Here is a 27,951-nt window from a genome sequence, read left to right as displayed (position 1 = left end):
ATGTTTCTGCTTCTTATTGCATCCCTCACAATGATGATAGCGCATGCATCTTACCTTGTATCTCCACCTGCACATCTGTCTGTCTTTCTGCAGCAGCTGTCTGTCCAGATGTGCTCTGCCTGCTCTTTCCAGTTGTGTTTCTTTCTCAATCTGCCCATGGCAGGAGTTACAGCTCCAAACACAAACCCTCATAGATGTGAAGCCCAGAACGTGATGAGAATCTGTCAAGAACATGACAAGAAACTTCATGCAGGTGTCACTTCACAAAAATACTAAAGGCCCTCAACTAGGCTTCATTTTATTCAAGCAAATTTGGGGTTGAAATGTGACATCGATATTGTGGGTAGTTTCTCCAAAGCTACTGTTGACAAACACATCTTCTACCACTCGTTTCGGCTTATTCGAGTTTATTCTGTGTTATAATATGAGATATAGAGATCATATTTTCACATCTGCTCATATGTGCTGCTGGATGTCAGTGTTTACGCTGCTCGAGATCAGATGAAAAAATATATAATTCTTTAAAAACTTCAAAATTACTAAATCCATGTAAAAATCCATGTAAAAAACTGTAACATATTAATATGGTAACATTCAAAAAGACTCACGTGTTGATCCAGTGATGATGTTATGCAACCTTTAAATGAGCCCGACGCAGTTCAGCAGCGATAAAAGGTTCCGGGATTCATGGTTCCCCTTTGCACAGTTTGTGCTAGAACATCCTACATCGGCTTCCACAAACCCATTGCAAATGTTTTATTAAAACTATAAAAACATTAAATGCAATTAAAATAATCAAACACCAAATACAATATTAAATGTCTGTATAACGTGTTTATTAATTATTTACAATTTTTAATAATTATTTTAAATTCACAAATTTGCATACATTTAAGGTTCAACATTTTTCATTCTGTTGATATCATTGTATAATTTATATTTTTATACTTTCTGATTTTATTAAAATTTTAGTTGAAGTTTGTGTTTTGTAATTATATATATATATATATATATATATATATATATATATATATATATATATATATATATATATATATATATATATATATATATATACATTTTATCTGTCTGTATAGTTTTTATTATTATTATTTGAATTTTACTTCCAGTTATAGTTATTTTGATACATCAAATGAGAAATTAAAATAATGAAAATTAGTTAGCCTGAACTCACTGTAAGTCGCTTTGGATAAAAGCATCTGCTAAATGCATACATTTTTTTATTTTTTATTAAAATAAAATTAAATATTGCCTTGGTAACAAGCTGAAATAAAAAATATTTTTTAAGTTTTATGTTTTTTTTATACAGTTTTTGTACATCTCTTTTTGTCACTCCATAAGTCAGAAATACATTGTTTTTCTTTTTAATTAATTAGTTAATTGTATTTATTTATATGTGACCCTGGAGCACAAAACCAGTCATAAGTGTCAATTTTTCAAAATTGAGTTTTATAAATCATCTGAAAGCTGAATAAATAATCTTTCCGTCGATGTATGGTTTGTTAGGAGGACAATATTTGGCAGAGATTTTAGAAAATCTGGAATCTGAGGGTGTAAAAAAAATCTAAATAAGTGAGTGAGTGAGTGAGTGAGTGAGGAATATAAGGGAATATTGACAAAAAAATCACCTTTAAAGTTGTTCAAAAGAAGTTCTTAACAATGCATATTTAATATAAATGCATATGTAATATATAAAACACATTAAAACCAAAAGCCACTATTTTTGGAATAAATATCTCAGAATTAGTAAGAAACACGAACTGAGCTTCTTTCAGTAAATATGATGGAGCAAAATGTCTTGGAAACTATATATCTTGCTGATCAATCATACTGATATGAATCTATAGGGAACAAACAACAACGGAAACTGATAAATTATTCACATTTATTAGCAAGCTTACTTCAAGATATACATAATAAATTGACATAATATAAATTATTAAAGGCCATTAATACAATAATGGAATAGGTTTTATTCTGATTATTATTGTTATAAAACGTGCAAAACCCAGCCGTCTGAACTGAGGATGTTGGAGCCGTACTGTATGTTCACATTCACTAAAAAATCTAAACCACCATCGAACCTAACAAATTCATAGCAAAAGTACACGAATGTCTCTCCAAACACACACACACACACGTAAATGAACCCTTGCACATTTCTTACTAAGCAAATCAAAAGTCAATAATAAAGAGATGCCTTCAGAAGGGAATTTACTGTAAGTTAGACTGGTTTATGTACTGTATGTTGATGATGAATCATGTTTTTGATGCAGGGAGACAGAAGCATCGAGCAGATGAACAGAGAGGATCTGAAGCTCAGACCTATAGATATGAGATTTGTACAGTATCATTTAAATGCATTTACATCTGAGGGCTGCTGTGAGGGCCGTAGTGTGTGTGTGTGTGTGTGTCTCATCACTGGTCTTTCTCGTGCATCTGTTGTTGCATCTTTTCCAGCATCTCCTGCATTCTCTTCAGCTGCACAGACAAAACAACACACAGCCGGGAAAACGGCATTGTAACTTAGGTTTTTATAAGTATTATTATTATTTTCTATTTAGGATGGGTGCATTCAGTTGATCAAAAGTGAACCTTTATAATGTTGCAAAATATTTCTATTTATAATGAATGCTGTTTTTCTATACTTTATTTTCATAGAAGAAGCTTGAAAAATAAAATGTAACATAACTTTCACAAAAATATGTAGCAGCACTACTGTTTTTAGTTTTAGTTTTTTGCATTGATAATAAGCATAAATATTTCTTAAGGAGTAAATCAGCATATTAGAATGACCGGAGTAATGATGCTGAAAATTCAGCTGTGCATCACTGAAATAAATTACATTTTACAATATATTCACTAAAAACGATTATTTGAAATTGTTAAAATATTTAATATTTTACTGGATTTTTTTTCCTCAAATAAATGCAGCCTTTATAAGCAAAACAGACATATCTCTCCCTCTCTCTCTCTCTCTCTCTCTCTCTCTCTCTCTCTCTATATATATATATATATATATATATATATATATATATATTTCACTTCTCTAGCTGTGTACTTGCTCTGCTTTTCTAAAAAAATTTAATCAAAATCTTATATCCCAGTGTGGCTATGTTACAATATTTACACAATAACAACAAAAATTGCTTATGTTTGAGTTAAAATGTTAAAATGAAGGGGAAAAAATGCTAAATTGGAAGATAAACACACACACACACACACAAAAACACAACAAGTATAGATTTCTAATACTGGCCATAATGAGCATGATAAATACTAGCAATTAAATCATCAAAAGTATCTATAACAATGAATCTATATGAAATATGAATTAAACTAGCATATATCCTAGGGATATTAAGTTATTACAGTAGCTAAAACAAAACAAACAACAACAAAAAACATTTTCATTACTTGAAATAAAATAAATGTTAACTAAAATAAAATATATTCAAATGGTAACCTTATTTTATTTCAGGTATTTATTCATTTATTCATTTTCATTTATTTTAACTTGTACTAAAATAACTAAACCTGAAACTGACTAAGACATAACATAACATAGATATAATAAAAACTATTGAAAATGACAAAACACAAAATGACTAAAACGAATAAAACAAATAAAAACTAATTCAACATATTAATAAAAACTATAATAAGTTCCTCAGTGTTAATAAAATAGCACTAGTGTCCTAATAGCTTTATAGAAATCTACAGCACACATCTGCTATAGTGCTGGTTTAAAATCAGTGCTGATTGTAGTGTACCTCTTCATCCTTCATCTTGATGAGTCTCTCCGTCTCCACGTCTGGTGTGGGCAGAGGCAGGATGGGTAGTGGACTGTCTGTACGGTTATCCTGCGCCAGTTTACTGAAACACACACACACACACACATGCATTATTTGAAGCATCTGAAGCAGCCTCAGGAAAGCAATGCTGACTGTGTTTTCATCTTCTGGTGAATGTCCCACACCTGGTCATCTCCTGGATGCACAGGGCTCTGTAGTTTTCGTAGTGCACATCGCACGTCACGTCTTTCAGGTCGTGCATGTGAGAGCGAATCAGCATGTTCCTCAGTTTCACAAAGTCACAGTGAGACTGATTCTCCACTGAACAACACACACAAAGAAATGTGTTAGAGTTCACGCTCACCAACACACAAACTACATTTACATTTCTTCATTAATGTAAAGATCACGTCATGTGTTCCCCTGCTGTAACACCACTATTACATACAGGTATCTGTCAAGTGCACGCTATAATGGCCAGAAACTCTTGCAGTAGACCAATAGTGGGACAAACTACGAATGTTCTGGACAATATTAGCCTAAAAAGCATGCACACTTCAGTATATGGATTTCTGATATGGTCAATAGCATACGATATTGATAATTATCACAATATATATATATATATATTTTTTTTTTATATAAACTTTTCTTTTTCCACAATTAAACTCTACACAGTTGTTTCCTTTTCATTTAGGGCCACAAGAAATACATTCGATTTTTCCTTAAATACTGTGTTTCCATTTTATTCTATTTTTCTGTATTATCTGTTTTATGATATTCTACAAATCTATCATCAAAAATGATATAAATATTTTCAAATGTAATCAAAAGAAAGAAAATATAACAATTAATCTGGAACTAAACATTTGTGTGCATTTTTCCATACATTAATCTTTTTGTTGTATGATATTCCTGGAAAACATTATTATTATTATTACTTTGAGAAATAATTAAATTAACAATAGTAGTATATTTCTGTTATAATTCAAAGAATTATTTTGGCAGTTTTCTTTGAGTTTCGGTGTGTATTAGCTTGTAGTATTTTCTCAGGTGAAACTATGAAAGGTTTCTGAAGTGCATCAGAGTAAAAACATCCAGAACTGATCATCGTTATCGACATAAATCACATTATATGATGTTGTTTGTCATCATGGCACCTTTGACATAGTGATTTTAACCTAGTATAAATATGTACACTCCATTTGCTAAGCATTAATCTCCTTTTGAGTGTTTCTGACCTTCCACGATACCCCAGGGGTAAAGACGACCTCTGACCCTTTGACCTCTGGCCTCCACCACTGTATTACTGCCAATGACAGCAAACGGAGTGCACTCCTAAAGCACACACACACACACACACAACAAATAAATCATGTAGTATTCAATATAAACACATATTTATATACAGCAACACTTTAAACTGCCTCATGAAAAACATTTGCACGTTTTATCAGTTTATCAGCTTCACTAAAAGTCACTAAAAAGTCCACTGTGAGGGTAAAGTCAAACCAAATGGAGTGAAATGATTTCCTCTGATTGGAGATTTAAGACTTTCAGACCTTCAGCTCTTTGTCCATCTGTTTGAACTCATCTTCTTCATCAGAGTCACACTCGGGAAACTGATAGACTTTAATCCCGAAGCGCTCGATCTCGTCTCGCACCTGCAGGACAAACAGATGCACACTATCATGCTGCACAACCTGCAAATGTGCAGGAAACAGCTGGCTTGAACTTTGGCCTTTGGCCTTTGGCCTAGTATAAAACAACTGCTTCCATCAGGAGCGCACTTACCAAAAAGAATCAGATTAGCTGTTGAGATGCGATCATATAGTGTGCACTCACCCTGTCCTTCAGCTTTTTGACCTCGTTAGGAGTGAGACAGTCTGCTTTGGAGATCAGAGGAACGATGTTCACTTTCTCATGCAGAGCCTTCATGAACTCCACGTCCACCGGCCGCAAACTGCACAGCAGAAATAAAAGCCTCTGAATATCTGATGCTAACTCATATCATGAATGTAACTAATGCAATTACATTCACTTCTATTATGCATTAAACACTTCTTGCATTAATTGCTTTTCATGATTTAAGAACAAATAAGTTAATATTTTATTAAATCCTGAATTCACATCTGCGAGTCAGTTTATTAAAGGAATATTTCACTTAAAATGAAAATCCGAGAGCCATCCGAAATATAGATGAGTTTGTTTCTACATCAGATCACTTGCTCAGCAATGGATCCTCTGCAGTGAATGGGTGGCGTCAGAATGAGAGTCCAAACAGCTGCTAAAAACAACACAAGTAATCCACACCACTCCAGTCCACTCCAGGACTGGAGTGCTGTGGATTATTGTGATGTTTTGGACATCTGCTTGGACTCTCATTCTGACGGCACCCATTCAGTTCATAGCATCCATTGCTGATGCAATACTAAATTTCTCCAAATCTATTCTGATGAAGAAACATCTCGGATCTTGGTCAGAGGCTGATTATGAAAATTTGAAGACAACGCATTTGAACATGATGCATATAAGACAGACCCGTGACACCCGCTCGTACCCGTGTCCAAACGGCGGGATGAAGTACAGACAGCAGTGCACTCTGTTGTCTAATATGTTCTTTCTGTTCAGTCCACTCTCGTCTCTGAAGTACTGCTCAAACTGCTGGTCGATGTAGTCTGTGATGGGCTTCCAACTGCAAACACACACACAAACACACACTATTCACAGAGACAGAACTGTACACAATAACATATTAAGGCTATTTTCTGTCAGATGAACTCATTTGACCTAAAATAGTTACTTTAAGTCACTCTGAGAAGTCATTTCAATAACTTAACACATTTGCATGTGCACGGTTCAGTTCTCTAATAGCAGTTAACGGTCACATGACATGCATGCAAACAAATAAATTAAGTATTTCATTTGGATTGTTTTTATGTATTATATTTCAATTATATTTAAATGAATTTATTAAATTATTAACTTGGCATCAACTCATGAATCCCAGTCTGGGAAACCACTTACAGGCTCTCGTGGCTGCAGATATGACTAAAGCTCTTTTTGCTTTTATAAAATGCTGCATTGAGCAATCAGCATCTGCGAGCATAACTATCAGATTTGTAATTGTGCTCATGGGATGCTGGGAACATCTGAATTCTCACCATTCATTGTTATTTACTGCGTCTCCAAACCCTGGCGTGTCCACAATGGTGAGTTTGAGCTTGACTCCTTTCTCCTCGATGTCAACTGTGTGTTTGGTGATCTCTACCGTCTGATTAATACGCTCTGTTACAGGAAACACACAATATAATGCTCAAACCAGTTGAATTGGTGTACACATCTGTATATGCTACACTACTGTTAAAAAGCTTGGGGGTCTTGTTTATTTGTTGTTGTATTTTTTTAGTCTCTTTTACTCACCAAGCCTGCATCTACATTATATAAACAGTAATATTCTTAAAAATATTATTACAATTCAAAATAACTGTTTTCTATGTGAATATATAGTCAAATATAATTTATTTATGTGATGTAAAGCTGAATTTTCAGCATCATTTCTCCAGTCTTCAGTGTCACATGATCTTCAGAAATCAGTATAATATGCTGATTTGCTGCTAAATAAAAATGTATGATTATTATTAATGTTGAAAACACTTTATATTTTTGTAGACACACTGATACATTGATTTTTTTTATAATTCTTAGATGAACAGAAAGTTCAAAAGAACAGAGTTGATCTGAAATAGAAATCTTTTGTAACATTATATATGTCTTTACTGTTATTTTTGATCAATTTAATGAATTTGTGTTGAATAAAAGTATTAATTTCTTTCTTAAAAGAAAGAGAGAAAGAGATTTTAAACAGCAGTGTATATTGTATTTTTATATAAGAATGACAGAACTGTTATTTTGGGTGTACTGTTGCTTTAAGACAATTCTTACCTTCAGCATTTAGTAATTTTCTGTCTTTATAGAGATCTGTGAGGAAGAGGCTGTTTACTAGAGTAGACTTTCCCAATCCAGATTCACCTAAAAACACATCAAATGCTCTTGTTAATGAAATAGACGAGCATGAAGTCAGTGAAAAATACAGTGATGATTTCAGACGTACCTGCCACCATCAGAGTGAAGTCAAAGCCCTTCTTCACCGACTTCCTGTGGACCTGATTAGGAAGCGTAGCGAAGCCAACATACTGCTTGTCCTGAAAGACACAAGTCAAAACATTAACGTTCTGTATAAGTTTTTCACATTTTATGGAAGAAAGAAGGTTATACATGTTTTGAAGGATGACTGGTTGGGTGAACTGTCCCTTTAAGACTGAACGTATGTTAATCGTCAGACTGGCACAAAAATAGCAGAGAATGAAAAGCCCAGTAGTGCTGAGTCTCCTGCAGATCTAGCAACTGTGCCGGAAACCACTCAGCAGTCATAACCGCTCAAACTGACACCGAGAACACAGAAATTACTGACGGGAAACAAAATCACTATTAAACCAGACAGCAGAACCAGCTCAGTGTCCAGGCCAAACCCACTGACCATCAACACACACACAGAAGCCATATTTACATAAGCTGAAAAGACCTTTTTAACAGACTCAAGCTTGGGCCAAACTCAACTCATCTGACTGCCAGAGCATCTCACAACCCGTCATGTGTGTTTCCGTTGTCCATCATCCTAGAAAAGAGAAACCCTGGCACAGTGTGTGTGAGAGAAGAGGCATAAAGATGCATGTGTGCAAAACATCAACTAGATTTGAACATTTTCTAAAGAAAAAGTGTAACACTTTACCTGTAGCCTTCATGTGTAATGCATTTTAAAGGCATTCATAATGCACACTGTGATGAATTATGATCTTTTCATAAATAAAAGCTAAAAAAAACATTTAATCAATATTTAATTAACTTTGATTACATATCAAAAAATTGGTTTATCATGTGTTTTAATGCATCATTATTATATAAGCTTGTTTCTGCAACGCAATAGAATAACCTTTTTGTAAAGGTGTTGCTGTACAGTAGTTAAATTGTTCTGAATGATTTAAGCATGGTTCTATGAGGCTGCTAGGGTTTTGCTAAGTGGCTGCTAGTTTAATATTCAGTTTAAATCCTTTAAGTATCTTAAACACCTCTAACACAAACTAAATGTACACAACATGTCTCTGGCAGCATACAACTCATAAACTAAATTGAAGCAGCTTTTCTAACTTAGATAGATAAATAGATAGATAGATAGATAGATAGATAGATAGATAGATAGATAGATAGATAGATAGATAGATAGATAGATAGATAGATAGATAGATAGATAGATAGATAGATAGATAGATAGATAGATAGATAGATAGATAGATAGATAGATAGATAGATAGATAGATAGAAGCGAACCTTCTGTCTGGTGGTTCTGGTTCGGGGACACAGAAGTTTCTCTACCAGTTTCTCCTGTAGCATCATGGTGTCCATCCTGAACCAGACGTCTCAGAAATGTGTGCCGTCCCTCTTTAAACTTGCGTGACCCTCACGTTATCACTCTCTCTCTGTCTCTATATACCTTTGCTGATTTCCCTTTCCCTGTTTTCTGTCTGTCTCTTGCTTACGACACATCCCAGCGCGCCGTGTTCAGACATGCAGGCAGAGGAATCCCTGTGTGAATGAATGAAAGACTGACAAAAGAAGGTAGTGAGTGAGAGAGAGAGGGTGAGCAGGAGAAGTGAAAAGACGTAAAGGGAAAAAAGCATGGAAGCAATTTTAGACCGGAAAGGAGGGGGAAGCTGAAAACGGGTATAAAAACACTCATTCGTTTAGTTGTTCATTCCTCCCCCACTATTTTTCTCCACAGCCGGCTCTGGAGTGCAAGGATTTCTGTGTGTGTGTGTGTGTGTGTGTGTGTGTTTTAGGGAACAAGACACATTTAGTAAGACAGCAGCCACACCCTTCCCAACAGACCGTTCCAGACTGGCACAGCTTTACTACATACTACAGCACAGCAGCCTGACCTTCACTAGAGCGTTATTTTCAGATATATGATGATGCATGGGGACAGTGAGATTTTTTTAAATAAAATGTATCATTTAATTTATCAAGAACGGATGAATTTGATCAAAAGTGACAGTGAAACATTCAGTATGCTACAAAGATTTCTATTTCAAATAGTTGCTGTTGTTTTGAACTTTCTATTCATCAAAAAAAAAAAACAATAATGTTTCAGTTTCGACAAAATATGAAGCACTGTTTTCTATATTGATAATTATCAGAAATGTTTCTTGAGCGGCAAATTAGCATATTAGATATCATATCAGCTTTACCATCACAGGAATAAATTCAATTTAATAAATACATTTAAAACAGTTATTTTAAATTGTAGTAATATTTCATATTATTACTGATTTTATTAGATTTTTTTCCTCTCCCGCTCTTTCTAAATATAATTTCACCAGGTGGTGCTAGTGTTATGAAACAAAAACACTTAAATATTTCTCAAATCATCCTGACACCTGATATCACAGCTAAGTGTTTTTATGACACAATTCTGTGATTCTCGCTTATATAATATGAAAATTGAATAAATTGACATTATATTAAGATAATAGGCCTGTAATGAACCACAAGAGTTAATGAATGTACGCTTAAATGCTTTAAAAGCCTCATTACTGAATGCGTCATAAAGTTCTTGCCTAATGTGTAATATTACACGCATGTTCTCATACTGAAGCCTGTGCAGCTCTGTTAGGGTTTGAGTTAAAGGTTTGGGGTTCGCTCAGATCTCTAACCGTTATTTGAGCAAAGTACTAGTGACGTTTAAGCAAGCAGCACTAATAGACATCTTCATATTAAGCATGATTCACCCCATTATGGTGTTGGTGGGGGTCTGGTCATGCATATAGATGATGAGTGTGCTGGTGGGGGGTGGGGGGTCCAGAGGGGGTCTGCTGAATGGAGCAGAACAGATGTCCTTCAGTGATACAATAGCCTTAGTCGCCCCTCCTAACACACAACAACACCCTCTCACTGTCCAGCTGCCATCCCTGAGTGCCACCTGGAGCGACCCTCACCAGACACAGACCCATATCTGTAATGTTTTTAATCAGTTAGGAACTCTAATACGGTCAGAGTATCAAAGAAACACATCTTCAAACAGCTTTCATTTCACATAGTTTGATGACAAACTCTAAACACTTTGGCAACTGCCCGACAATGCACTGGCAACCACCAAAACACCCTAGTAACCCCACAGAAATGCACCTATATACTGTACCACTTAAGCAACTGCATAGCAACACCCTGGTTGTGTACATGAACATTTTTTATTGTATTTTCACAAATGTATTTACTTAACCAGAACGGTACATTGAGATAATACAGTCTCTTCTTCCAGCAAGTCTTGGTCAGATGGTGCAGATATCCTGCTCATCTCAGACTGTGATTTCCTGCCTGCTATTCAGTGAGGTGGGACGAGTGATGTCATCCATTAATGTCACATGTGCGTCTCACATTGCACTGAGTGAGTGACCATGGGTATGGAACACCCTGATGATGTCATGATGACATGACGGCTGGAGAGATGTCAGTAGCTCACATACATCCTCAGGCCTCTATGGCAGCTCTACTGGGTCAAACACAAACAGACCTGATAGGGCAGATAGATAGAACAGTGTTCCCAGAGGACAACTGCTTTCCTCTTACTTTCAGACCATGTCAGCTTTCCTGCTTCAGCAGTTTGTTAGTAACACTGCGGGCATGTTTTTGAATGGTTCAGTGCACCAGTTCTGCAGCTTGTATCCTTACAGTACACTTATCACAGGGACGGTTTCTCTGGAGTCACATGAGGTTAAGTGTTTAGCTCAGGGGTCAGTGGTGATAAATCATCCCTTTTGGGGTTTAAACCAACAACCTTACACAGTACTTCCCAAGTCAGGGATAGTATTTAAGGAACACTGTATTGCATATATGTAATGAGTCTCTTCTTCTCATCAAGGCTGTATTTATTTAATATAGTAAAACAGTAAAATAGTGAAATATTATTACAACTTAAAATAAGTGTTTTTATTTTGATATAATTTAAGTTGTAATTTATTTCTGTGATGCAAAGCTGAATTTTCAGCATCATTACTCTAGTCTTCAGAGTCACTACCTGCGTTCATTTCAATTCATACACTGAATAAGAATTCTATTAGAGTAGATATGATGACTGAGTCAATCCAAATATAAGTGAACCAAAACTCGTCGGGCAAAATTACACTCGCTGTTGAATTTGACTAGACACTTCCAGAACACTATCCTCTCTCATACTGTAGATACTGAGATGGATGATTCTTGCTGTGGCATTTGAATAACTGCACAGCCATTTGACTTCATGATCAAAGGAAACTTCAATTCTGCCATCTGTCACGCTGCATGCAGCTGCGCAGTTAGCAGCAGACAGCTTAAATACAAACACAATCTTATTTCAATGCAGTGACCTTTTCAGAGATAAATAAGACATGTCTGAAATGGCAGCCAGCCTTCCATGCCATTAACTTATTAAGCCTCAATGCAGAGAGAGAGAGAGAGAGAGAGAGAGAGAGAGAGACCAGAAGACGACGAGAGGAGAGTATACAGTGAGAGAGAGAAAGATCTTGAAGCGCTGACAGAATGTGTGCATGTGGGGGTGTGAATTGTTGCATTTCTGCTTTTGCGTAGGGTGAGCTTTCTAGTAACTACATATGTGTGTATGCGTGTCTGTGTTCATGTTCATGGGTCAAGTGCTGGAGGCTGTGTGAAATTACTAACCCTCTGAACAGCTTCAGTCTGTACAGTAAAACAGAATGTTTGCAGCACTAAATTATTGCTGTATTATTTAAAAGATGCTTTTATAAGGTACAAAATTATTTTTTTTTAAGTTATAAATAAAAAAAGTTGCTTGATGTTTCATTGTAACTGTTTCTGAAATTTACTAGCAATTTATATTTATACAGTATACATGCATTACATCTATATTCAAATATAAATACAACTTTAAGCAGATCTTGTTTAAAAGTTTAGGGTCTGTAAGTTTTCAAATGTTTTAGAAAGAAGTCTCTTCTCCTCACCAAGGCTGTTTTATTTGAAAACAAAAAAACAAAAACAAAAAAAACAGTAAAAACAGTGAAATATTTTTACAATTTAAAATAACAGATTTCTATTTGAATATATTTTAAACTGTAATTTATTTATGTGATTCAAAGCTGATTCTTCAGCATCATTACTCCAGTCTTCAGTGTCATATCTGACTATTATATGCTGGAAACAGTTGAGCTGCTTCATTTTATTTATTTATTTTTGTGGAAACTGATTCTTTGAACCTTATAAATGTCTTCATTGTCACTTTTGATCAATTTAATGTTTTTAAATCCTTGTATAATAATCCATCCATCCATCCATCTTCTACCGCTTATCCGGGGCCGGGTCGCGGGGGCAGCAGTCTAAGCAGAGAACCCCAGACTTCCCTCTCCCTAGACACTTCCTCCAGCTCTTCTGGGGGGACACCGAGGCGTTCCCAGGCCAGCCGGGAGACATAGTCTCTCCAGCGTGTCCTAGGTCTCCCCCGGGGTCTCCTCCCAGTGGGATGTGCCCGGAACACCTTCCCGGGAAGGTGTCCAGGAGGCATCCGGAACAGATGCCCGAGCCACCTCAGCTGACCCCTCTCGATGTGGAGGAGCAGCGGCTCTACTCTGAGCTCCTCCCGGGTGACTGAGCTTCTCACCCTATCTCTAAGGGATCGCCCAGCCACCCTGCGGAGAAAGCACATTTCGGCCGCCTGTATCCGGGATCTTGTCCTTTCGGTCATGACCCAAAGCTCATGACCATAGGTGAGAGTAGGAACGTAGATTGACCGGTAAATCGAGAGCTTCGCCTTGCGGCTCAGCTCTTTCTTCACCACGACAGACCGGTACATCGACCGCATTACTGCAGAAGCTGCACCGATCCGTCTGTCAATCTCCCGTTCCATCCTTCCCTCACTCGTGAACAAGACCCCAAGATACTTAAACTCCTCCACTTGAGGCAGGAACTCTCCACCAACCTGAAGTGGGCAAGCCACCCTTTTCCGACTGAGGACCATGGCCTCGGATTTGGAGGTGCTGATTCTCATCCCAGCCGCTTCACACTCGGCTGCAAACCGTCCCAGTGCATGCTGAAGGTCCTGGCCTGATGAGGCCAACACGACAACATCATCCGCAAAGAGCAGAGACGAAATCGTGTTGTCACCAAACCTGACCCCCTCCGGCCCCTGGCTGCGCCTAGAAATTCTGTCCATAAAAATCATGAACAGAACCGGCGACAAAGGGCAGCCCTGCCGGAGTCCAACACGCACCGGGAACAAGTCTGACTTACAGCTGGCAATACGAACCAAGCTCCTGTTCCGTTCGTACAGGGACCGGATAGCCCTTATCAAAGGGCCCCGGACCCCATACTCCCGGAGAACCCTCCACAGGCCGCCGCGAGGGACACAGTCGAATGCCTTCTCCAAATCCACAAAGCACATGTGGACTGGTTGGGCATACTCCCATGAACCCTCCAGCACCCTGTAGAGGGTATAGAGCTGGTCCAGTGTTCCACGGCCTGGACGAAAACCACACTGTTCCTCCTGAATCCGAGGTTCTACTATCGGCCGGATTCTCCTCTCCAGTACCCTGGCATAGACTTTCCCAGGGAGGCTGAGAAGTGTGATCCCCCTGTAGTTGGAACACACCCTCCGGTCCCCCTTCTTAAAAAGAGGGACCACCACCCCGGTCTGCCATCCCAGAGGCACCGTCCCCGACTGCCACGCGATGCTGCAGAGGCGTGTCAGCCAAGACAGCCCCACAACATCCAGAGACTTGAGGTACTCAGGGCGGATCTCATCCACCCCCGGTGCCTTGCCACCGAGGAGTTTCTTGACTACCTCGGTGACTTCAGCTTGGGTTATGGACGAGTCCACATCTGAGCCCTCAGCCTCTGCTTCCTCAATGGAAGACGTGACAGCGGGATTGAGGAGATCCTCGAAGTATTCCTTCCACCGTCCAACGACATCCCCAGTTGAGGTCAACAGCTCCCCACCTCTACTGTAAACAGCGTTGGTAGGGCACTGCTTCCCTCTCCTGTGGCGCCGGACGGTTTGCCAGAATCTCTTCGAGGCTGACCGATAGTCCTTCTCCATGGCCTCACCGAACTCCTCCCAGGCCCGAGTTTTTGCCTCCACAACCACCCGGGCTGTAGTCCGCTTGGCCTGCCGGTACCTGTCAGCTGCCTCTGGAGTCCCACAAGCCAACCAGGCCCGATAGGACTCCTTCTTCAGCTTGACGGCATCCCTTACTTCCGGTGTCCACCACCGGGTTCGGGGATTGCCGCCTCGACAGGCACCGGAAACCTTACGGCCACAGCTCCGAGCGGCCGCTTCGACAATGGAGGTGGAGAACATGGTCCACTCGGACTCAATATCTCCAGCCTCCCTCGGGATCCGGTCGAAGCTCTGCCGGAGGTGGGAGTTGAAGATCTCTCTGACAGGAGACTCGGCCAAACGTTCCCAGCAGACCCTCACAGTACGTTTGGGTCTGCCGAGTCTGTCCAGCTTCCTCCCCCGCCATCGGATCCAACTCACCACCAGGTGGTGATCGGTTGACAGCTCCGCCCCTCTCTTCACCCGAGTGTCCAAGACATACGGCCGGAGGTCGGATGAAACGACCACAAAGTCAATCATCGACCTACGGCCTAGGGTGTCCTGGTGCCACGTGTACTGATGGACAGCCTTATGCTTGAACATGGTGTTCGTTATGGACAAGCTGTAACTAGCACAGAAGTCCAATAACTGAACACCGCTCGGGTTCAGATCAGGGGGGCCGTTCCTCCCAATCACGCCCCTCCAGGTGTCACTGTCGTTGCCCACGTGGGCGTTGAAGTCCCCCAGTAAAACGACGGAGTCCCCAGTCGAAGCACTTTCCAGCACCCCTCCCAGAGACTCCAAGAAGGCTGGGTACTCTGCATTGCCGTTCGGCCCGTAGGCACAAACGACAGTGAGAGACCTATCCCCGACCCGAAGGCGCAGGGAAGCGACCCTCTCGTTCACCGGGGTAAACTCCAACACATGGCAGCTGAGCTGGGGGGCTATAAGCAAACCCACACCAGCCCGCCGCCTCTCACCTTGGGCAACTCCAGAGTGGTGAAGAGTCCATCCTCTCTCGAGGAGTGTGGTACCAGAGCCCAAGCTGTGCGTAGAGGTGAGTCCGACTATCGCTAGTCGGAACCTCTCTACCTCACGCACAATCTCGGGCTCCTTCCCCGCCAGTGAGGTGACGTTCCACGTCCCTAGAGCTAGTTTCCGTGTCCAGGGATCGGGCTGTCGAGGCCCCCGCCTTCGACTGCCACCCGATTGTCTAAGCACCGGCCCCTTACGGTCCCTCCTGTAGGTGGTGAGCCCACGGGAAGGCGGCCCCACGTCGCTCCTTCGGGCTGAGCCCGGCCGGACCCCGTGGGGGGAGGCCCGGCCACCAGGCGCTCGCATACGAGCCCCAACCCCGGGCCTGGCTCCAGGGTGGGGCCCCGGCTGCGCCATACCGGGCGACGTCACGGTCCTTTGATTGTTCCTTCTCATAAGGGGTTTTGTATAATAATAACAATCCATTTTTTAAGTAATCTTATAGAACCCAAACATTTTAATGTCTAAAATATGCATTTAAAATATACAGTCATTCAAAAATATTGATGTCTAATTGTGGATATGTGTCCAATAACATGATAATACCACATAAATTGGATTGTATCATGAACTAAAGTCTATTAATACATCTACACATAAATAAAAAATTATGTATAGTTTAATGTATATATGTGTGAGACATTTGGCTGCAAATCAGCACCAGATCTCATGCTTGAGCAGTTAACACTCTGTTCACCAAATACTATAAACTCTTCCGGCATCTGCTATATGAGCCTCTCACACACTCCTGCTCCTGTAACCATGACAACACCTCCAGAGAGAAACAGCACTATCATCCTCCATCAGAGCTCAGAACGACACAAAACAGCCAGCAGACATCAGACTTCCTCGAGGCATGACTGATGCATTATAATAATGCTGATGATGAGAAATAAAGTGCGTCACTCGAGGGTGGGAGACACGATCTGCCGAAACGATTTAAGGCTCGTAAACACGTGCACGAACACACAAACACATGTTTTTCAAAACACAATATGCATTAAAGGCTCGTGAGATTTTACGTCGCGCGGTTTATCGGTGTGTGGAAATAAACCGCATACGTAGGAAGTCTAAAAGTGAAGTAAAATTGCGAGATGTGCTGAAGATTGTCGTTTCTCACCTCACTGTCCTCTGAATGCGACCATCATCATCATCACGAGCAGCGTCAGCATCAGCAGGTGCGGGATGCGGGAGACGCACAGGCAGGAAGAGAGAAATCATCAGCATTTCATCAGTCAAACAGAGTAAAACAGCGCCAGCCTCTGTGTCATTACCAGATTTCATCATCCTGCTCTTATATCGGATGTTGGTGGTCATGTTTCAGCCTGTCTCAGCTCTGCTCGGGATCCGTCTGTCTCACGCTCAGCTCCGCTGGGAAGCCAAGGAGTGGAGGGGCGGGGCCGCCGCAGACGAAACCACGCCCAACGATACGTCACTCATTGACAGGACTCCACAGCAGTGCTGTTGAACGTAACTTTGGCAAATACAAAATTTGCATTGTAGAAATATAAATTTCAGCTTGTCTAAAATAATCATACATTAAAATCATTACAAACAAATATAAATAAGGTTAAATATGAAACAATATATATTAAACCAAAAATCATATAATTAAATGTTTATTTGCTTTATAAATAGCTTTATGATGATAATGATATTCAAGGCTTTTTATTAATGAATTTGCTTTATTAATTCAGGATTTTAAATGTAGCTTATTTTAAAATGACATAAAAATATTTAGATCTAATAAAAATAAGGTATTTTTGGTGTCAATTTTACATTCTTTAATAAAAACACATTTTAAATTTACAGTGAAAATTATCTAAAAATCAAATGTTTATATTTCAAAAATGCATTTGAAATGTACTTAATTGTAAAATTATCTAAAAGTTTACATTTAGTTAAAACATAAGCTATATTTAGTGTCAATTCATTTTGCATTATTTAATAAAAACACGCTGTAAATTTACCTAAAAAACCCGAAATGTTTACATTTACTAAAAAATTATTAATTACATGTCAATTAATTTGTTTTAATGAAAAAAAAAATGTAATTTTTTTTTAATGCACCTCATTTTAAAAATATCTAAGAATTAAAAAGTAGTTAAAAAACTACAATTGGTGTCAATCAATTTTACATAATTTTTTTTTTTTTTGAAAAACTGAAAAAAAAATAATGTAAAGTTTTGCAGGTTGTTTTTGCAGGGTCAACAAAACTAGTCAAAAATTGGTTAATGAAAAAAATCCTTGTTAAGCTAAATATTATTTATGGTGTACAAACAGACCATTTCTGAGACTTTAAACTAAAGCATTCAAAACAAATGACTCCGAAAGTGATTTATTTCTCAACATCTGCAAATAAAAAAAGGAACATGTAAAACAGAGAAGTAAGCATTACTGTACCACACTGTAACTGTGTTAATCCTTTAAAAGAGCCCTAAACGGGAGATAACCGAATCAAAATAAGTGGGCTGAACCACAAATACAACAAAACAAAATCAGTGTGTTTACAGCAGACATAACATTAATAATTAGCAAAATAGCTCCCTACAATGCAGTAAAATGACTCAGACATCAATGTGCAGGCAGTGATGGTGCGTTTCAGTCCGTTTCTTAGACCTTGTACCATTTAGATGAGCTTTAAAACATACAGTTATAAATGATCCAGCTGTTAAACAAGAAATATAAAGATCCCTGCGGTAGATATTAATGATTAAGTAATAAATAAAGTGAAAATCAATCAATGAAAAAGTGATAGAAAACAATTCCCAAACCATAAGAATAAAAGTGTAAAAGAAATGTCTCTAAATGGAGTTAAGGCATTTCTGTGAATCAAAAAATAAACAAGCAGCTGAACCCGTGCATCCACAATAAACAGAGATAACTTTACCGTCATTTTATCAGATTTCTACTCTACAGATAAGAAAGGTGAACAGTATTTGCTGCGCCACTTTATTAACTGATCTCCCTTTCAAAAAGATGATCAGATTTTGCATCAGTATTGACAGGATGTCAAGAGATTGTCCAATTGTAGTCTTAGAATTTCACGACCCAAAATGTAGTTTAATGTGCTTCCTAGGTTGTTTGTCTGTATAGTCCACTAGAGGGAAGTGCTGCCCAACACAGCTCAAATCAATGCCATTTAAAAGAAACATGATTTAAGAGCATGTTTATTTGTTAGTGATACTTTTCAATTTGTATGTGCTAACACGCGACCGCTTTTTCAAACACCAATCCAACAAACTCTGATAATAATTCATGTCTGTGTGCATGTATGATGATTATGAAGAGGTACATTTTCTAAAATTGAAAAACTGACCAGGTGCATCTACCAGTGCATCGTCCTCTTATTTTATCCCATGCATTTGCTTTTTAAAGTATTGACGAGGTGATCAGGTAAACATATGCCAGTCTGATGCATGACTGGTACAAGCAAAGCAGCTTAAAAAGAGTGTTTGGCACAGAAAATATGAAAAAAAAAAAATCAATCAACAGATGAACATATGCTGAACATTGTCAATAAAACCATGATTGGCTACAGGTGATATAAATTATAAACAGCATTTAACCTGACAGATTAAAAGACACGATAACGGAGTGTTTGTTTCAGGTTGAGGTTGTTCGTATGGGTTGAGCTGTGATAGTGATGTGGTTATATGAATTAAACGACATTAAAATTACATTAATCTTATAAACATGAGGGATTGGACAAGCAAATAGTGTTTAGAAATAGGCAGGATAATGTAACCTCCAGTCAGATGGCACTTCCTGTTCCCACAAGACACAAATAGACACACACACACACACTTAGTCATCCCCTGGTTTCATCTTCATCTGAGCTTGCATCTGAGCGATCATCTGCTGCATGCGTCTCAGCTGCAAGAGAGGAAAACAGATAGAGAGACTGTTTCTGCATGTTTCCACTATATATATATATATATAGTATTTTTCGGACAATAAGTCGCACCTGAGTATAAGTCGCATCAGTCCAAAAATACGTCATGATGAGGGAAAAAACATATATAAGTCGCACTGGACTATAAGTCGCATTTATTTAGAACCAAGAGAAAACATTATTGTCTACAGCCGCGAGAGGGCGCTCTGTGCTGCTCAGTGTAGACTACAGGAGCTAGAGGTCTTCACGGGTCCAAAAATTCGTGCCCGAACCCGACAGAGACCCGTAATGTACTACACCGAACCGACCCGGACCCGTCTAATATTTCAAAAGCTAGACCCGGACCCGTGTAGATCCGAGAAATGCCTACCAGGACCCGACCCGGACCCGTATATTATTTGAAATCTGGACCCGAACCCGCTGGGAAGACACAGACCCGACTGGACCCGACGTTCACATATTCCACCTTAAACTGCTATTACAAGTCAATAAACCTGTTGCGGAAAATACAGCTTTTTGTCTTACCTAATTTAAAGAACCGTAGTCTCTCTTCCTTGTACCTGACTGCCTGTGATGCATTACAATCCTCCGACAAAAAAGTTTTCCATGTTATTACTCTCGTTATTCCAAGTCCAAGCTGAATCCACTCATTATTTCAGCTTAAAAAGTCCACTTGATATCACGGTGACGGATGACAAATGCTACTGTGCACATGTACATTCTGATTCGAGTTAACTCGCATAATAACTTCGACTGTTTGCCCTTTTGAACTATAATAACGATCGCTCGTGCAATGCCACAGCCGCTGACGTTATTTATTTGCTTTCATCTGATCTCTGTGCTCTCTGCTCTGCATCGAGTCTGAATCTGAACCACTAAAACTTTAAGATTAAACGGTTCATTTATAATATTATAAAAATGGGAGAAAATGTAAAACGCGGTTTGGCGGTCGAAGTGTCCCTCACTGGTTGCCATAGGAACATGAAATGCGCTCAAGACTGCACATGCGTGCTAGCTGTATCAACCTAAAATGCTTTAACGCAATTTGAGCGTCATAGAAAACATTAATGTGACAGTTCACCTCAGATTGTGTTGCTGATTTAAAATGTATTAAATATGAGTGTGTCAAGTCTGCAAGCATTAATACCGTGCGTGCACTTGTATTAACTCTGAGTCTGCGAGCTCTGCTTCTAAAAGCAGAGAGAGAGAGAGAGATCACTTTTTTGGCTCACTCTTTTCTTTTTCTAATATTACAAGTTGCAAGTTACAAAAAACACAAGCAGTCTTTGATCATGGCCGGGTGTTCTCCGAGCCAGATGACTCCGATCGCACGGGTATTAAACACAATGTTAAACAGACCCGGGACCCGAGGTAATAGTTTCGGACCCGACCCGACCCGGACCCGGCTGATGATTTAAAATATAGACCCAAACCCGTACAGGTCCCGGGTCGGGTCCGGGGTCGACGGGTCTCGGGTGCACTGTGAAGACCTCTAACAGGAGCACTCAGCAGCATAGAGCACCCACTCGCGGCTGTAGGCGGTAATGTTTTCTGTTAGTTCATTTCTCTTGGTTCATGTCAAATTAATTTTGATAAATAAGTCGCACCTGACTATAAGTCGCAGGACCAGCCAAACTATGAAAAATAGTGCGACTTATAGTCTACCGTAAAATACGGTACATACCAGTAAAATGTTGGGAATAATACAATTTTTCAATGTTTTTAATAGAAGTCTCACAAGGCTGTGTTTCTCTGATCAAAAATACTGTAAAACATTAATGTTGTGAAACATTACAATCTAAAATAACTGTTTTCTATTTTAAATATATATTGTAGTGCTGTCAAATGATTAATCGCAATTAAACACATCCAAAACAAATGTTTTTGTTTACATAATATATGTGTGTGTGCTGTGTATATTTATATTTATGTATACATTTCAGAAAAATATGTTAGGTTCATATATTAAATATATTTATATACAATATAAATTATATGAATATAAATATAGACATGTAAACATTTTAAAAGGTATATACTGTATGCATGTGCATTTATATCTACAAAATAAATATACACAGTACACACACAAATATTACACTGATAAAAAGTTTTATTTTGGATGGGATTAATTCTAAAATATTCTAGAATTTTATTAAATCTAATTCTAAAATTGTATTCAGCAATTCTGCATTAAATTGATCATAAGTGACAGTTTTCTATTTCAAACAAATGCTGTTTTTTTTTTTTTTTTACTTTCCATTCACAGAAGTTTCAACATAAATATTAAACAGTAAAACGGAGAACCATTATTAGTAATTGATCACAGATAATAATTGATATCTGAGGAGCAAATCAGTAAATTAGAATGATTTCTGAAGACTGGAGTAATGATGTTGAACATTCATCTTTACCATCACTGGAATAAATTACATTTTAAAATATATAAGAAAACAGCTATTTGAAATTGTAACAGTATATCACAACATTACTGTTCTTACAGTATTTTATTTTACTGTATTTATTTATGCATCATTGCAATATAACATGGCATCCGGTGTTCAATGCATAAAACATTTATCCAGCTAAAAATTTTATTTTCACACTTTAAAGCACAAACTCTAACATAGTGCCACCTCATGAAGATCCAAGATGGACACGTACACTTAAACACAGTGAAACATGAACACAATTACCCAGCAGTCTCTAATTAAGGTCTAATCACAACAATCATGATAATTAGACAATTTAGACAATCTAAATACATCACTAAAGATGATGCTTAAAACTCACTCATGTTTCGTAGTTTTCAAAGAGAGCTAATGATATTTTCTATCCTCTAAACATATCCTTAAACCTAAAATCCTCTCATTTTGCACATATAAATGTTAAGACGTTGGTTAGTATGTTATCCAATTATGTAGCTGATTTCAGGTTTTACTATCTTTGTGGGGACATTTGGTCGATTAAATCAGTAAAAACAAAAACACTCTTTACATTGCAAGTGTTTTTGTATGTTCTGTCCTACAGGAAGCAGGTGTCATTTCCTGTGCAGACTTGGATGTTTACAAACTGCTCTGATTGAGTCCACACCCGGCTGCGATATACATTCCCATAGGCCAGAATACCGCACACTAATTAAACACAACATACGTATACAGATAGGTAATAGAAGCTGAGTCAGTAACCAAACTCCCAAATTCATATGCATTGTGACCCACCTCAGCTTCCTTCTCCAAGAGGATCTGGTCTTTGTCCATCACATCTTCATCAGCCTCCCTGCGGGAACACAGAGTACAGCAAACGTTAGCTCAGAGATCCGTCCATGTACAGGCTGATGATCTGCGACTGGGTTTATTTGTTGATTTGACATACCTGCCAGCTCGCTTCAGTCTTTCTGAACGGAAGTTCTCATAGTGGAGATCTTGAGTGACTTCCTGCAGGTCCTGCATGTGAGTTCTACACACACGCACACACACACACACACGCGCACACACGCGCACACACACACACACACACACACACACACACACACACACATCATCATCATCATCACCACCAGAGGGCACTAGAGAACAAATGGAGAAATCAGGGCAACAATCACAGAAAAACTGCATTAAGATAGTTGTATGGTTAGACATGATCATCCAGCTCATGTTTCACACCAAAATCAAAGGAAAGAAAAAAGGAAATTATATTGATGCATTAGGACATTAAAGCATATTTTACCACCAGAGTTTTTCAATGAGACGATATTATTATTATTACAGTTAAGCACATTTCCATCAATTTATCAATAATGTAGCACAGGAAACCCATACATTAATTTATATCATTTCAAATAGATAAATGCACATAAAATAAATTATATTTTTGATCAAATAAATTAAAGCCATCAATAGTTTTTTCATCAAAACATTACATTCATATAATTTAGCACATTTTCCTCAATTTTCTATTAATGTAGATGACAAAGACTACCCTACACTAATTCATATATTATTTCAAATATACATTATGTATATTTTAATATACCGGTATATATTTATATAAAATAAGGAAGTATATTTCTGAATAAAGAAATTAAATCCTATTTTACCATTAAAGAGTTTTATTAAATAGACATTTTCTTCAATTTCAATCAATGTAATGCAAAAAAGTATTTATACACCATGGTGGTTTCTTGTATTGTATTTTACATTTTTATGCTGATTTAAAGGTATTACACTTTTCAATGAACTACAGTACTGAGACACTTAGCTTACAAGAAACATCACTGAGAATAAATAATGCATTTACCTTATATTAAAGAGAATCTGGAGTGAAAATGTGCATCAAAAATGCATTCATATTAATGGTCATAAGATAGGCTTAATATACTTCATGTAATATATATATATATATATATATATATATATATATATATATATATGTGTGTGTGTGTGTGTGTGTACGGAATGAAATATTTTTATACAATTCACCTTTTACCGGTTTGTTATCTCACTATAAAGTCTTTGTGCAAACCCACAATTTTACTCATTAGGCATGTGAAGAGTTAAACAGGTTATTTATATCTAGAAGCCTAGAAGGTGCAGCAGTGAAAACATTGTGTTGAACTCTAAGGGTCAGAGGGTGGAAACTGTCATGTAAACAGTATGATTTTTCTGTTTTTGCTCTCACTTTTCTCACAATCAGGAGGTAAGACACCTCAATGTGTGTGTGTGTGTACTCACACCAGCATAGTGCGCAGTTTGAGGAAGTCGTTGTGTTCGGGGTTTTCTACCTCCACCACCCCCCAGGGGTACAGCCGTCCGCGGATCTTCTTCCCCTTCACCTCTATCAGCTGGTTGGAGCCGATCACAGCGAACGGGATGCTGGCCTACACACAAACACACTCCTTCAACTTCAATCAAAGCCTTCAGGAGGTGCTGATAAGCGTAAACACTTTGACCTCTGACCTTTAGGACACGTGTCTGTTCCTTGAATTCTTCATCCTCGTCCGAATCAGCGTCGGGAAGCTGGTAGATCCGGATCCCATGCTCACCGATCTCATCCAAAATCTGACAAAATACATTGAAAAAACGTTTAAAAAGGATCCACTTTAACGAGTTGTGTCGTCCCAGCGTGACTGAATCAGTAGAATTATGAATTTATACTTCAACTAAATTTTTCTTTCTTTGCTCATAATTTAGCTTAGATCAAAGAAATAAATTATTTCAAATAATATAAATATTTCACAATATTACTGCAAGCTTGATGAGCAGAAGATAATTCTTTAAAAAACATTAAAAAAAATCTTACTTTCAACTGACTGTACAATTGACAATATTGACAATATTTTGACTGGTAGTGTGTGTGTGTGTGTGTGTGTGTGTGTATATATACACACACACACACACACACTGTATATGACGACTTAAATGGCATCTGAAATTTTCTTCTGAAATGAGCATTTTTCTTTGTATGCATTTCTTTGAGCATGTTTATGTTCAGTTAGTTCACTTTAGTGACAATGAATAGAACTTATTCATTGCCATTAAAGTCAAATACTGGACCTACACACATCGGCATATAATACATAACACAAATAATATAATAATCCAGATTGTTTTGTATTAACAACTTAAAAAAATTATAATTTATTTATAAATTTATTCATATAAAAATAGCATTTGCACATGTAGATATATATACAAATGTGGCTTTTTGGCATTTGATAGGCCCAAAATTAATTAAAAAGTCTTAACTGACTTGGCAGAATACAAGGTAATTCCACAAAGATTTCTGAGCTGTTACATGCTTGTAGCAACTGTTATGAAATGACTTTGATTGCTAAAAACAAGGTAAATCTACAATGATTTCTGACGCCTGTGCCATTCCATTTTAGTTTACTAATTGCACTGAATGTTCCTATCAAAACACTGAGACTAGTCCGAGTTCATGTCTTGAACTTTAAAAGTTCTCTCAGCACGTTGTCTGAGAGCTCGGAGGAAACTCTTTGATGCTAAAAACAGGAGTCGTATGAATCACACAATGTAAACTAACCACTGGATCCAGACGTCAAGAGAAGTCAGATAACAGATCAGGACTGAAACAGATCTTGGGCATCACTTACCCCAACCTGTGCAAACTATGATGCAAAGCAGTCTGGGAGATATTCCCAGTTCAGTGTATCAGAACAAACTGCTAAATTGAATATGAGATTGAAAAATAGCCTTGCTTAAGCCAAAAAAGCCACATTTCCGAAGCACCTGTGGCGGATCAGACTTCAGGTTTATTTTTCTAACTTCAAAGCTGCTTTTCTAAGAAGCACATTCACAATGCCATTACATAGTGACGCCACCAGCAGCCTCTTCCTGACATTCTCAGCGCTTTCATGTAATCTCAGCAGGGATGCGTTTCAATGGGAAGGCTGCTCCTGCTCCGCTGCACTTTACAGAAACCCCCTCCTATTATGACTAGTCCTGTTTTCATAGCAAGGAACCGCAGCGAGACCGGCTCGCACCGGACTGTGTGTGTTATTGTTTGTGTGGGTGTCATTGTGTGTTATCAATCCAAATAAACACATGCTTGACCGTAAATGTGCTTCGTCTGATCAAACTATTTCGAACAAATGAAGAAGGAAATAAGCGTGCAAGATTTATAACGGCCCATCTTTCCCATTCGTGCCAGATCTGGGGTGTGGAGATACTGACATTTTTGAATGACTTGACCTCCAAATGGGCAAATAAACATATTGCTTTACAATGAACAATGAAAAATGGCACAATAGAGACATTTTTAATGCACTGGAAAGGGAGTTAAGATATTGCTGTACATGAAAATTTAAACAAGAAAAGCAAATTGGGGAATGTGCAAAAAGACATTTTCATAAGCGGCTGGTCAGGGGATTCGCAACACAGTTGGACCACAATGGCATATGAACATCAGTGTTGATGACGTTAACCAAAACTGAAACTATTTAAAAAAAACACTTCGGTTAATTGAAATAAAGCTGCAATAAAATATCAAGAGGAAAAACCTCAAATAAATAAAAAATAGAAATGTAGCCAAATGAAAAAAGCTTAAATTGTATTTTTATAGTATTTGAAGTACTAAAAAGACTTACTAAATTAACACAAAACTTTTTATAAAACTAATAATAAATTAAAAAAAAAATTAAAATGACAAAAGCACATAAAAAAAATTACAATTAAATTACTGAAAATATAAACAGTAAATATAAGGTAATTCAAAATGCATATAAAATAGTTGTAAAATTACCAGCATCAAAATGTAAAATGCAATAGTCAATAGAATGTTGCAACACAGCTTTCAAAATTGTTGTTATTGGTAACTAAAACAATTTTTGCTTTGTTAACAGAAATAAAGCTGCGATAAAATTCAAATATAAATATTAAGTGAAAAATCTTAACTAAACAAAAATTAACCATGTTGGCACAGCAAACAAATGAAATATTTTTTCCAAGTATTTTGTATATCAAGCAATTCACCACTGGGAAAAAATAAATAAATCTAGAACCAACACTGATTGTAAATTACATTACACCAACATCAATATGCAAAATGCATTTGTGCTTTGCAAAATTTAAAGATTAAATTATATATCTATATAAATTCATCCCTTTTTTTTCAAGATAAAGGACAAGTCTTGAAAAAAGGGATGAATTCATAGATACATTAGTTTTGTTAATGTTAACATGCAAAAGCACAACATCAAGAACCTTTCACACAGTTGCATGCTGATAATAGTTATTTCCCAGTGTATGGAAACAAGGACTTTCCACGGTTTATTGCAAACACTAAGAATCTTGAAGTGACTTATCAGCGCAGGCCTCAACACAATCATTAGCTCTGCCTGTCTTTCTCTGAGGCTGAATGTGTTTGCATTGGCAGCGTGTTCACGTGGCTGGCAGAGGCACCTGGAGTCTGGCCTGAAACAATGGCACAGGAGTTTCTCCATGGCTCCGAAATGAAAAAGGAAGTGGGTTTCACATATTATGCTTGTAATTTGTTTGTCATAGGATGCATTATGAGTCATGATGGAGCAA

The 27,951-nt window shown here is 37.9% G+C and overlaps 2 protein-coding genes across 3 annotated transcripts in view; both read right to left on the bottom strand.

The window, feature by feature from the left end:
- Positions 1-1,889: 1,889 nt before the first annotated feature.
- LOC132098098 (septin-5) lies at positions 1,890-17,146 on the bottom strand. 2 transcript variants are annotated; one of them, XM_059504226.1, is made up of 11 exons: positions 17,126-17,146; positions 7,930-8,020; positions 7,761-7,847; positions 6,980-7,103; positions 6,376-6,510; positions 5,661-5,778; positions 5,378-5,479; positions 5,057-5,153; positions 4,001-4,136; positions 3,795-3,897; positions 1,890-2,502 (listed from the first exon to the last, which is right to left on the bottom strand). In XM_059504226.1, the coding sequence occupies exons 2-11, from the start codon at positions 7,937-7,939 to the stop codon at positions 2,440-2,442; spliced, it is 975 nt and encodes a 324-aa protein (XP_059360209.1). In that variant the 5' UTR covers positions 7,940-8,020; positions 17,126-17,146; the 3' UTR covers positions 1,890-2,439. The 2 variants fall into 2 exon arrangements, with proteins under 2 accessions (XP_059360209.1, XP_059360208.1); XM_059504225.1 differs by lacking the exon at positions 17,126-17,146 and adding an exon at positions 9,204-9,477.
- A 1,181-nt stretch (positions 17,147-18,327) lies between these two features.
- zgc:63587 (uncharacterized protein LOC393431 homolog) overlaps positions 18,328-27,951 on the bottom strand; it is a 33,871-nt gene continuing 24,247 nt past the window's right edge. Inside the window, exons 8-12 of the mRNA XM_059504227.1 lie at positions 24,859-24,960; positions 24,634-24,779; positions 23,276-23,359; positions 23,122-23,179; positions 18,328-19,881 (exon numbers count right to left, since the gene is read on the bottom strand). Coding sequence (XP_059360210.1) covers positions 19,813-19,881; positions 23,122-23,179; positions 23,276-23,359; positions 24,634-24,779; positions 24,859-24,960 — 459 coding nt within the window. The 3' untranslated portion in view covers positions 18,328-19,812. The remainder of the gene's footprint in view (positions 19,882-23,121; positions 23,180-23,275; positions 23,360-24,633; positions 24,780-24,858; positions 24,961-27,951) is intronic.

Source organism: Carassius carassius, chromosome 21 (genome assembly GCF_963082965.1).
Source record: "Carassius carassius chromosome 21, fCarCar2.1, whole genome shotgun sequence".
NCBI classification, from domain to species: Eukaryota; Metazoa; Chordata; class Actinopteri; order Cypriniformes; family Cyprinidae; genus Carassius; species Carassius carassius.
Note: the sequence above shows the minus strand (reverse complement) of the source record. Positions and strands in the feature narration are given on the sequence as shown.